Here is a 13,725-nt window from a genome sequence, read left to right as displayed (position 1 = left end):
ACAGCATAAATTTGCATGCTATATATGTCAAGCATCACTCATTAACTTCAGGGTTTTATTCTTGATGCTTTTATAGATACATGTATGCATTCATTCCTGTAGCTCAAATTGGCACTAGAAACATCAAAGTCACAGGTTTGATTACCAAAGCATGCATGTACCGATAAAATGCAGAGCTTGAATGCACTATACTGTAAGTCACTTTAGATAAAAGCATAAACCAAATGCATTCACGTATACATCTATTCAATGTGTGCCTTTTCATCTGAAAGATGTTTACTCAAATATGACAATTAAAATAGAAGATGAGCTCCAGATGATGCTAATCTCCATGCATTATAGACAACTATCATTTGGATGCATGATGAAGCTGAAAATCTTACTGACAAATATATTCACATTACACAGTCATGCATGTTGCATTATGACTTGGCAATGAAACAACAAATGTCAGCATTTCCAAAGTGCAGTGTACTCAGCTAACTGTCATGGTTTAGACTATTCGATAAATACAATCATCAAAGTGAATCAGCGGCGTTTACCTGCACAACCCCTCCCACCCCCCACCCCCCGAGCGACTTGTGCAATGACAGGAAAAGACATTATTGGGGTTTAATAAACACCAGCTTTGTCTGGTGTCACTCTGCTGAAGGAGTGAGGAACTGACTTGGCTCTTAAAATAGATCTGTCCTGTCTGCCGAATGGAGAGCTGCCACAAGAAATTATGAGGAGGCTTGAAGATGATGAATCAACAATGGGACAGCTGAAAATGCTTTTAATGATGTTGAAACGGTTGTTTTGGAGAGAGAGAGAAAGTGAGAGATGAAAAGATATATGAGAGGCTAAAAGAGACAGATAAAAAGAGCGTGAAGTTTGGAAAACAACAACAAATTATAAGCGACTCACACAGAAAAAGAGTTTTCCTGCACACACAAGCACATTTCAATCTTTCAATCACTTATTCAATCATTCATTTGTAAGGAATCATGGCTCTGTGCGTCCGGGCAGTACAGACAGTCATTTTTGGCAGGATTGCGCTGGTTGCTATAGCAATGAAGGCGTCAGGTGACACCAAGTTAAGGTTGTTGTACAACAACTGAGATTAGCAAACTGGCAGTACAGACAGAAAACTGTCACACAATATATGATAACATACACTTTTAGTTTTCCGGTAGAAAATGTAAGCTGATGCCTTTCTGTGCAAAACAAAAGGCATCTTTGGTGGTTGCCAACGTAATGAAATAAAGTAGTAACAATAATTACATGGGTATTAACATTTAAAAATCACATTTTTAATCCACCCTGCAATATATATACAGTATATATATATATATATATATATATATATATATATATATATATATATATATATTTTAAGTTATTTTAAATTGTAATAGTATTTCACAAAATTACTATTTTTACTGTATTTTTAATTAAATAAATGCAGCCTTGACCTGTACAAAGTATTGTAATTTTTTTTCTTATATTTTTTATTGAACTTATTTGACATCTTTTTATATGCAAAAATCTGATTTCAAATCACATATTTTTTTAAATGTCAGAATTTTTTTTTTTTTTTTGTGCTGATCAAACTACAAACAACTAAACAGATTTGAGTTTAAAATGCATAAACATAAGAAACATCATAATACTGCATGCTTTAAATGGCAAGCATTACTCATTTTCTTTAGTAATTTATTATTTATGCTTTTTTCTATGTATGTACTGTACTGTATATAGATACATTCCTGTAGCTCAAAGGGCATTAGAAACATCAAGGTTGCAAGCTTGATTATCAAAGAATGCTGATAAAATGCATTGCTTGAACTTACTATACTTTATATAAATATTATAAGGAATAAATAAAATTTAAATAAGTAATTATTAATTAATTAATATTAATTAATTAGTAATTAAATAAATAAGTGAATAAATCAGATGGAGATCTGTCATGGCTATAATTAATAAATGACCTTTGGCCTTTGACAGTATAAACTGGTAAAATAAGGTAAACAAAGCATTAGTGAAAGTTCTAGTAACAATGGAAACAAGTGTTTTTTAAATGTAAGTGGGAAAATTTTTTAGCTTCAGTGATTCAATTCGGTGTAATTCAATTTTGTGCAGCAATTCTTTTGCCATTTAAAAATAGCTGAGCTATCTATTACACACCGATTTTTAATTAGATTGCTTGATCTATGATTATGTGTCCTCTTTTAAGTATTTAGTTCCTTTGATGTGCAAAAGATGGGCAAAGAAATACTTAAAGCACTAGATTTGTTTCCAGACATTTGTGTTTGATTGTAATGGAAAGCTGGATTAATTATTCAGAACATGAAATATATATACATTTAACAAGCCACACACAGTCTACTCCAACAGATAGAAAACATGATGGAGCTGACATTAGGAATAAAGAGACAGGGTCTGGAAAGAGGAACCGTCTTGTTATTACTTGACAGGAGCAATTACGCTAATGTCCCGCAGCTTAATGCATAGAAAGAGGAAAAGGCTCTTTGGAAAATCCTCAAAGAGAAAGCAAAATATTAAAGCAAAACTGCTTATTAAATATGAGCAATGCTTGGCAATGACATGCAAAGTAACCGAGCTGGCTAATTCCTGGAATTATGGATGCATGTGGTGGCTTTGGAGACTGAATGTGTTTGGATAGGATTATACTATATATTTTATTTAGTGTAGTAGGAATATTTTTGGGGATTAAAACATTTTTTTGAGAAATCACACCTGTACAAGGCTCTCTAAACAGCAAAAAATAATAAGAAGAAGACGAAATAAGAAAAATTTGCTGACTTGCTGACATGTTTTAAAAGAAAGAAAGGTAATGTTTTGGAAAAACGTCAAAGCTATTGGAAATTCTAATTGCAACAACAAATTCTGCGTTCCATTCAAGGTCTGTGGAATATTATGTGGAATATTCCGATCTCATATTCCAAAAATAAAAACATTCCATTGCTTAACACAAATCGGAATAGTAGCATTTGCTTTAGAGATGTTTGCATATCAACAACATAATCCCTTGGGGTCGTATTACAGGAACATTCTTTATTAGAATATTTTAAGTAACCATGGCAATTTCAATTAAAATCTCATTTAGAACATTGAACTTATCAGATCTTATGACAAGGCACGCTTTTGTAATATGGCCATTAGCAACCAAATTGCAAAGACTCAACAATGCTATGCAGCTAACATTTGTTTTGAAGGTGTCAAATTATCATCAGAAAAGCTTCAGAAATGACTTACTGTGCCTGTAACAGGTTTGCATTTTATGTGATGCATCTGATATGCCTAACCCTCATGCTGGGTTCCAGACATTCTGGCTTTTCTTTTCCCAGAAAATCTAATAATGTTATTGCATTGAACTTACTGACTTTAGTCAAACAGGTGTTTTTTTTTTCTTTTTTTTTTTTCACTTTTGGGGGATTTTTTCCCCTCACTTTGTTACACTTGTGGCGTTCCCAGTCCCAATTTTTTTTATGACATCAACAAATTGGATTCAATATTTTCAACTTGTTTTCTTCCAATTAGTACAGGTTTTGTATTTCTTTTTGGAACTTACTGATCGTAGGCCTCATTGTTTTGAGGTTTTGCACCACAGTTTTTGAGCAAACATTGCCAAAATTATATACAAATAATGCTTTTTTCACTCAACTGAGGTGCATAAGCTCAGATCAATCAGGAAAATCAGTTTTAAGAAGGAATACAAAACCTATGCTAACTGAAAGAAAACATGCTGACAAAAGGACTGAATCCAAGATTTTGTAATAAAATGGCATAATGAGACATTTTTACAAGCTATTTTTAGAAGGTCGGTCATTTCTGACTGGAAAAAAAAAAAAAAAATTAATATTTTCAGCACAGCAAAAGGGTTAAAGGTGCCTTTTTTTGCTGTTTAAATATATATCTAAAATGACCCTTTTCCGAGTTGAATGAAACACAACAGTGCAGAGGAAGTTATCAAAATCAAAACAGCGTCATTAAATGATTCAATTACAAACAATGTGGAAACGTCACATACTTTGTACATACATCTGTAATGACTTTCGGAGAAAAACATCATAAGTGAACCTTGATTCTATCTGGTTTAATTTTTCGTCTGGCATGCATCAGTAAAAAACACTGAAAAAATGCAGATTGTTTGAGATGCAGAGATGAGGACTGGAATGATGGGATCTGTCAGCAGTCCTGAGTCATTGCACAAATAATAAGGGCAAATTGTTAAAAGAATGCGAAAGTACATTGTGTCCTTTCTGTGTGCAGAACAGTTGCGTGTTTAGTATGAGCAGGTAATGGGAGACTTGCTCATACTATACAAGATTATGAATTCTGAAATACGATGAATTCAAATCCTACTTCTTGTGGTAATGTAATGCAGCAAAAAATAACAACATTAAATTAATTTAGAAACAAATTTGCATACAAATTGTTTTTAGAGAATATATTTTTTTATTTTTTGAAGTTTATTTTTCCTACCTTGTTTGCAGATGCAAAAACTGTATTAGATAACAAGAACTGAATCTTGAATTTATCTTGAATTTAGTTAAGGTTTCTTTCCCCATGGCATTTTTTCATGTTTAAATGCATAGTTCCCCCCAAAATCAATTTCTTTTTTCAAAAAGTTCTTTAAAGTTGTTCTCTGAGTTCCTTCACTATGTGTTTCCATTTCAGTGAGAACAGAGCTAAAGAGCACAATCTAAAACCACAGCAAATACGTGTACACTTGTACGTGTACAAGACGTTATGAAATCCACAACTGCCTTGATTCAACCCATCAGCTGCATCAGCAAACAGAAATGTGTCCTTCATGTGCATGAAATGCACTCATTCAGATTTAAATAAGCCACTTTTTATCCAGGGATACACCATTTACAAATATCAAACTGAAAGCAGTGAGTTTAAAAAATGTCTTATCTAAGTTTGTTCACTATTGCTGGGTGGATTCAAGTTACTACAGACCTCACAATGAGCAGAGTGTACCATAGTTATCAAAACAATGGATTTACCATGGTACATATGAATTAACCCATGTATGCATACATATGGATGTAATATTCATAATAGGCCTAGTCTATCACAATAAAGGCATTTTCTGAGGAATCTGGTTGAAGACAGACTTTTAATGCACCACAGCATCAAGACTAATGATATTAAAAGTGAACTTTAGATAGAACTTGCAAATAATTAATGACTGAAATTGAATTATTAGTTGGGAAAAAAGGAGAAAATTGACATTTATAAACATTTTAACACTGATAAATCTTTTTAAATAGCCATGAATCTACCTGATTAAGGCATTTGGACATGCCTTGAAAAAACGATTCAAATTCAATTCAAATATATTACTTATGAAATTCTGAATAAAACCAATAAAAGTCATTTTTAAGGGTCAGATCTACAACCATCGTTCAGTTTTACAGGGTACCTGAGAAGCAGCATTGTTGTTTCAAAATAGTGCTTCAATACCAGCGGGGAGTGAGACAAAAGGTGACTGTGTCAAGAGAAATACTCCCTCGACTGCAGGTTTGATGAGCAAGAAACCTTAGGAGGAGCCAAGACTCTCCTTCAGAAACAAGAGAGTGAATCCTGTGGTCAATGATTCTCTGCTGTTACAGAGAGAAGGTTTTCTAGCACATATCTCTGTCTTTGCCACAATAAACTAACTGAAAATCAATGTCAATATTGTGTTGAGAACTATTTAATCTTCCTTGGCATTGATAGTTTTTCAAAACAGCGCCGTCAGAAAGCGCTCACCGATTTGTCATTCTGCTGAACTGCAAAGTCATATCCAAATGGGATTTCTGGAGAATTCTTGCAATATACTCAGTGATGTTAAAATTAGATAGAGTTAGGGCTGCACGATTAATCAAAATGAAATCGAAATCGAGTTACACTTTATTTTAAGGTGTCCTTGTTACAGTGTAATTATACATTTAAGTACTGAGTAATATTAATTAACTACATGTACTTACTATACAGTTAGGATTAGGATTAGGGTTTGGCTTAGGGTTACTTGCATGTAATAATGCATAATTAATTGTTATTACAATAGTAAGTACATCTAGTAAGTAGACCTTAAAATAAAGTGTTACCCGAAATCGTTATATTGCTTAGTGTGATTATTAAAGGTAGTTATTGATTGTGATTAATAAACATGGGCATGTTTCAGAGTGATGTGTGTCCTGTGGTTTTCAGCCGAAATAAATTTAATGATGATTTGACATTTGAAAATTAAGATATTTTTTTCTGTAAAATAATTTTTATATGCATTTTCTTAAACACTCATTTTTATTTTAGAGTGTAATATTACAATAGTAATATTTAATATTTGTTTGAGGTTTTATTTAGTAATAATTATAATCATTTAATAGCTGATTGATTGATTGACTGATTTGATTGATTGATTGATGTTCATATATAAATTCACAAAATTTTGGCCAAACTGTAAAGCCTTACAAACAAGCACATCACCTTTTTTAAAATAAACAAACAAATATTTAAAATCACATTGCAATTTTTGTCTAAAAATCATAATTAGATTCTTTCCCTAAACTGTGCATCCCTAGACACAATGTTAAGTGGTCTTCAAAGTTGCATTTCATATAAAAATCATTAAAATACTCTAAACTAGGTTAGGTTTTCTTGAGAGATTACACCAAGTATGATAAATAAATAAGTAAAGCAGAGCATCTCAACTGGATCTGCTAAGCGTAACCAAACCCAACAACTTTGTTTAGCCTACAAAAATAAACATCCTTAATCAATGCATTATGCATCAAGTACACCTGTCTTCCTTTATCATCCAATCCATATTCATTTGTTGTCAACTGCACAATAAACATTGCTTTGTTTGCTTTTCTAAAGTCTATATTTTAAAGCACAACGAAAAACCAACAGCCTGTGGAACTTCGAGATGAAGTTATTAGAGGGGAAAAAAAATCTAGAGAATGTGATTGCTATCGTTTTAGCTCTTCCTTTGAGCACTGTGATGCTCATTGCAGCAAAATGGGAAAAATGGCACAAAGCCCTGAAACATCTATGATCAGACCATCCTACCAAAGTGTGCAACTGAATAAGAGGAGCAATTGTTAAAGAAATGAACAAGACAGCAGCTACAGCCCTGACAGAAGCGCAGAGCTTATTGGATGAAACGAGAGAAACTATCCCGACATCACCAGTTGTTCCAACACTTCAAAAGAGATTCTCTTCGAGAGCGGCTAGAAAGAAGTGACTTCTGGGAGAGGCTAACATTAAGTCTAACCTAAAGTTTGCTAGACGACATCTGACAAAACCGGCAATCTTTAGCAGTCTGATGGCACTAACTCTGAGCATTCTGGTCTGAAAGTGAAATACTATATTTAGTGCAAACCGGACCGCCCACGAAACACCATTCTGAACCAACCAGCATGATGGTCAACAACCCGGAGAAATGTGTTCAGGGCAAAATCATCCTCCAGCAGCCAAATGACATCCTCAAGCACAGCAAAAACTATGGCTCGGCTTTAAAACATCCACTGCCTACAGTTACAATCTAAAGCTGTCATACCCTGAGAAGCATATGTGTTTTTTTTTTTTTTTTTTTTTTGAATTGGATGCATTAAATTGATCAAAAGTGACAGTTAAACACTATTTCTGTTCTTTTGAACCTTCTATTCATCAAAGAATCCAGAAAAAAATGTATCCCAGTTTTTGATAATAATCAGAAATGTTTCTTGAACAGCAAATCAGCATATTAGAATGATTTCTGAAGGATCATGTGACACTGAAGACTGGAGTAAAGATGCTGAAATCTCAGCTTTACGTCACAGAAATAAATTACATTTAGAAAACAGTTCTAATAATATTTCACAACATTAATGTTTTTCCTGTATTACTGATCAAATAAATTCAGTTTTGGTGAGACATCTTTCCAAAACGTCTTACTTACACCAAATATTAGTGCAGATAGCACACAAAATATTGAGAAAATAGCCAATTTATGGATTAAAATAAACTATTAAACAATTTTATTAACACTTGCTGGTATTGAATGAATAATGTTTTATTCTCAATTTCAATCATTTAACCCACCATTATGTTTGTTTGTTTTTTGTACTAAATATTAAAGAAATATTCCAGATTTGATACAACAACATTTGTACCATATTCTTGATTAAAACAAAACTCATACCTTTTTTGTTTTTGTCTTTGCAGTTCCCTTTTTAGACACTAAATTTATGGGAGGAGAGTATTTAAATGATTAATGCAAGGCAGTTTACTAAGGTTTGCCATAGACAGTTCAATGGTATTTGCGCCATTATTGAACACCCAAATAAAACATGTCTTAACCCATTTTGTTTGTGTTGTTAGTAGATTACACATACCTGATTATCATTGGCTCTGCATGTTTGCATCTGTTCAATAATTTGTGCACTGTCAGTAGATCACCCGCTCTTTCCACTCCCATCCATTTTTATGACATTGTGATCTCACATTAATTTGTCCTGTTTAATAAATCTAACCCTTTTTTATGGTAATTAACATTGTGCCGATTGAGCATCACTTGTAATGTACCTTTAATATTTATTTAAATGCAACAATTTTTTTACTAACCTCATTGCAATGCATTCTTGAATTGTAGTATCTACAAAGGATCCACAAAAAATAACCAAAAAGAAGGTACCTAATGGTGCCGTCTATGAAGCACGTCTTAGATGCATTAAAATGCTGCCTACGTAGTTGGCTCAAGAGATTTTGAAACAGAGCCTATTAAACAGCTTGACAAAAGGTTAGTATTCTGGAAAGGCCCAGCTAGACTTCACAGGCTTCAATTCAGTTGAATTAGTGGTATGACTTGCTGAAATTGCAGTCCATTGATGCGCTACATCTAATTTGGAGAAAATTATTTTAGCATTAAAATCAGGAGGTGTAGCAGGAAAACATTCAAAGGAATTCAACAGAGGAAGTACTCTCCGCAGGCTCTGAGCATCAACCATTGTTGAGTAGAATTCCTGAATATAATTAAACCGAAAGAAGATAAACACAGGTCATCTTTAAACCACAGAACGAAAAGTCACATACACACACACTTCAAAACGAAAAGTTCCCCAGAACAGTCATCCTCACTTTTGAGTGCAATGTGCTTTCCTGAATCTGATGTAAGACATTCCAAACCCGGGGAGGACGAGGATGAAGGGATTTTTACAAGGCGTTTATTTGAAATCCGAACACTTTTGTGCCTGTGAGGAAGCGTTTTTTTCTAACTGCTGGAACTCAACATTTTCTCTGATGCATAATTTCATCTAATGCCTCCAATCACCTAGTTTTGAATTGCCATGATGAAATCCTGTTGACAGCACTGAAGTGTCACGGCTAGCTGTTATTTCAACCACACTTTAAGTTCCAGCATCCCTGCTTCTGTGCATTTATGTAAGTGCTGAGTAAGACTAACAATAAACTGACTGTTTTCTACTTGCATTATCAGCACACGTTTTTCCTGTTTAACACTGTAAAACTGCTTTGACACAATCTGTATTGTATAAAGCGCTATATAAATAAAGTTGACTTGACTAATCAACAATGTGTATAATTATTTTGTGTAGGTAATTGTAATTATTTTACTCATTGAAATCAGTAAATGGTTCATAACTGTGCATTAAAATATGCAAAAAGTTGCTCACTGCATAGATTTTGTTAACAAAACATGTTTTTTGAACAGGGTGTCTATACTTTTGCACACAAATGTACTACCTAGATGAACTAAAGTGGGTAGTGGCTAACTAAAAAGTTTTTTTTTAATTTTTATTATGGCTGATGCCGATATCTTAGAGAGCAATGCTGATATATATATATATGATATCACTATTTAATATATAGATAATAAAAGCACATAAACAACTGTTAAAATTTAATTTATATCTATTCTACTTATTTATATATTCAAATAACAATTTCAAAATAATTGATATTAAAAAAAAAAATTTGAACTTGTTAAAAATATCGGTAAAATAAACCTTTTTTTTATCTCACAATTCAGACTTTTCTTCTCAGAATTGCAAGTTTATATCTCACTCATTCTGAGTTCACATCTCATATTTCTGAGTTTACATCTTTATATCTAATAATTTAGAAATATAAATAGAATTGCAAGAAAAAGAGTTGCAATTACTTTTTTCATCCAGTGGCGAAACAAGCTTCCATAAATAATAGAAAAGCAAATGCTATAAAATTTTTCCTTATGAGTTTACTTTATTTGTTTAACAGTTCGGTCTAATAATTTATCATTAAAACTGTCAAACAGAGAGCATAAACTAATGAAGACAGAGAATGGGAGCTCCATGCACCTAGGCGCTGGTGTTCTCTGCTCTGTTAAAATAAAAATCCCACTTCAGACACACTGGCCAAACAGAAAAACATATATCCTGAATCCCAAAATCCTAAATATCGACTGATATATCGGCATTGGCAATATATCGGTTAATCACTAAAAGTGGGTGGCACATTGGATGCAGCAGGCGGACGACAGTCACCTAAATTTCATCATTTCTTTACACCTTTAGTGAAGAGTTTCAGAGCTACAACTGACCTTCCACCTTGATCTGGTTCCTCGTGCATGTAGGACAAGGCAAGATGCTGAACTCCTCAGCCTGGTGCATTGAGTAGTCTGTGCTGGCCACCACGATCCTGTCACCGAATGTCCAACCCTGTGGTTCATCCGCAAGCTCCAGAATACTGCAGTTAGACAAAGTGTCTATGGAGATGGAGGCCTGTGGACGCACTGTTGAAGGACACAACACACACGTTTAGCATGCACATATGGTCAATAACTGTCATCATCTATAATCTAATCTAATCTATAATCTCGTCTAATCTGATCTGAGATCCATTAAAGATGCATGAAACACATGTGTGCATGAGCTGCATTTAATTTTATATTGCATTTTATACATGACCAGTCGAAAGCTGACAGAAACGTTTCTCCTGAGCCGAAATCTTATGATCTCGTTTGTAATTAAATGTCTGATAGAAACCTTTAAAAACCAAATTTACTCATAAATCAAATCCAGATAGAGACATTTAATGAAAGTTAAGTCATTGTGAGACACAAGGTTACATGATGACACTGCCGTATTTTACATGCCAACATTAATGAGCACATTATTCTTACATTTATGCATTTGGCAGGTGCTTTTATCCAAAGCATCTTGCAAGTCATTCAAGCAACGTATTTCATATGTATTTCCTGGGAATCAAACTCAGGGAATTTTCCTGGGAATTCCTTGTTATGCATGAGAAAATACATAAAATAAGTTCATATAATGGCCACAATCTGTCATAATGTGACATGATTTCTTTAAAATGTCTTTCAAAGCAAAGACAACCAGATGAAGAATTTATTTGTAATAAGACAGAGAAAATTCCAAGCTACATGGCAGCATGTTAGCAATTATACAAATGGCATATTATCAACTAGCCTGGGCTGAATTTACAGAACGACAGTGGTTTGGATTAACACAAACCAATTTTAACCAATAAACAAAATGTTCTGATCCATTTTGGGAAAATAAATCAATGAAACATGTGACTGAAGAATCTAATACTTTGGGAATTTTTGTGACCTCTGAGTTTTCTTAAAATTACTGACAGGAGAAGCACAAAATGTGTCACTTATGGGATATGGACCTGCAATCTCCGAGTGCAGTTTAACTTGATTGACAATAAAATGTCAGTTTTTGGTGCACTCATGCACTTCAGATTATGTTTAGTGGAATAAAATCAATGTGAAAAATGACAAAGTAGAGCAGGAAGTATATTTCTGAAGCTTTCCCATCCATTTTTGTCTAAATATAGGCTGCAAAGTGCACATTTTATTCAACAAGTGTAAGAGCCCAAGTTGTTTGAAAACAGCTGACATTTAGCAGAAATTGTCCATAAAGGCCTCAGAGTTGTTGAGTCGGAAGTAAAGGACGTTTTTACCAAATTCTCATTACTTTGGACAGAAATTACTTCTGAAATTCAATATCAACGTCTTAAAGTAAGCATCAAATGTCATGCACAAACCATATCGTTTGTGTAATCTGACATGTTAAAGCAAAAGCAGGACATTTAATGATAAAAAAAATGTTGGACAGGACTTTATCCATCAAGAATTGATTGGATTTTAAAAAAACGAATTGTGTTCAGAAGGGACAAAAAGCCATTAAAAAAAATAAATAAAAAATAAATAATTTTAGAAAATCTTTTCCAAAAAATACAATAAAATAAAATAAGTGCCCAAACCAAAATTAAGAATCAAAGGCACAAAAATAATGCATCTTAGATGAATCTATAAATACAAAAGATTTCCATTGACGTCACATTGCTGATGGAGCTGCAGTGGTGTGAACGTTGCTAATTTGTGATGAAAGTCTCAAGCACAAGCAACTGTCAAGCGTGGATGTAGATAATATTTTTTTGATTAATTTATTCACTTTCGTGATTTGATTAACTAGATTTGATCTGTACAGGGCTATTGTCATCCATCCTACCCACATTTTTGACTTCAAGGCTGTTTATCCATTGACGGGGGTGGCAAAATGTAGCACAGGGAGCTGCTTGGAAAAAGATAAGCACTAAGGCAATTCCTTTTTAATAACAGGGACGAACAGAGAGTGGGCGCAATCCCATGAAATTGCCCCAAATATGCGCCACTCATCCCTATTCCGTACCAGAGACCACTGCCGCCTTAGACAACTGTCTTTCTGCTCAAAGATCCAGGGCACAATCATAAACCTGGCGCAATGCGGTGCCAGGCGCGACGTAAGTGTTTTTTGTAGTTGTCATTTTCACATCCTGTGCCACGTTGTTTAAATATCAAATGCATTTTTGCCCATTTGTGCACCCATGGGCATGCTGGTCTGAAAATGAGGTGTGTTCAGCCACACTGTTGGCGCGTTGCTATTTCGAGGCAACTTAAATAGACTGCGCCATTGACCAACAAAAACCTGGTGTAAAGTCTAGCGTAATATTTTTGTTGTTGTTGTTGTTATTTAAAGAGCGTGTTAGTAGTGTGCACCTATAGGCGGGTGCACAATGCGCATACATTTTGCTTATTACACACACAGGGAAACACAGCAGCACACAAACATTTAAAAAAAAAAAATTTAAAGGATTAAAATGTAAAAGATTATTATTGTGTACATAAATATAAAAATGCCTACATGTCATAATGGATAGTCTATGCCTGTATCAGAATTAAACGGACAAGCAGATCCGTTCCCTCTCTAGAGAAGTGTTCCTTTTTTCCGATTGTAAATTCTGTCATGTAAATAGCGAATCCGCCATGGCACGAACGCAACTGGTTTTTAAAAGGCATAGGAGATGAGACTCTGATTGGTTCATGGCACGTTACGCCCAAAACATACCCATGACTCATTAAGAGAATAGGGACAACAATTTTAGACCATGCGCTGGGCACACCAACCATTTTTCCTATCGTTAAACTAGCAAAAGTGGATTCAGACAAGACCTAAGCGCAATTGCACCGTGAGCTTTAGACCATGCACTTAGATCGTTAAAATATAGTATTAAATATTGAATATTATTTAAATATATTAAGTATATATCGTAAATAGTACCTCACTGATACAAAAATAACCTGATGTACAAAAGGACGCCAAAACTGGAATGATGTGATTTGTTAAGAATGCATATTATATAGGCCAATATTATAATTTTATTATTTGTCTGATA

At 33.9% G+C, this 13,725-nt stretch overlaps 1 protein-coding gene across 1 annotated transcript in view; it reads right to left on the bottom strand.

The window, feature by feature from the left end:
• LOC109054564 (cell migration inducing hyaluronidase 1) overlaps positions 1 to 13,725 on the bottom strand; it is a 110,453-nt gene that overhangs the window by 31,512 nt on the left and 65,216 nt on the right. Inside the window, 1 exon segment of the mRNA XM_042761335.1 lies at positions 10,580 to 10,771. Within this exon segment, the coding sequence (XP_042617269.1) occupies positions 10,580 to 10,771 (192 nt within the window).

Source organism: Cyprinus carpio, chromosome A7, assembly GCF_018340385.1.
Source record: "Cyprinus carpio isolate SPL01 chromosome A7, ASM1834038v1, whole genome shotgun sequence".
NCBI lineage: Eukaryota > Metazoa > Chordata > Actinopteri > Cypriniformes > Cyprinidae > Cyprinus > Cyprinus carpio.
The sequence above is the reverse complement of the archived record's forward strand: the minus strand, read 5'-3'. Positions and strand labels throughout refer to the sequence as shown.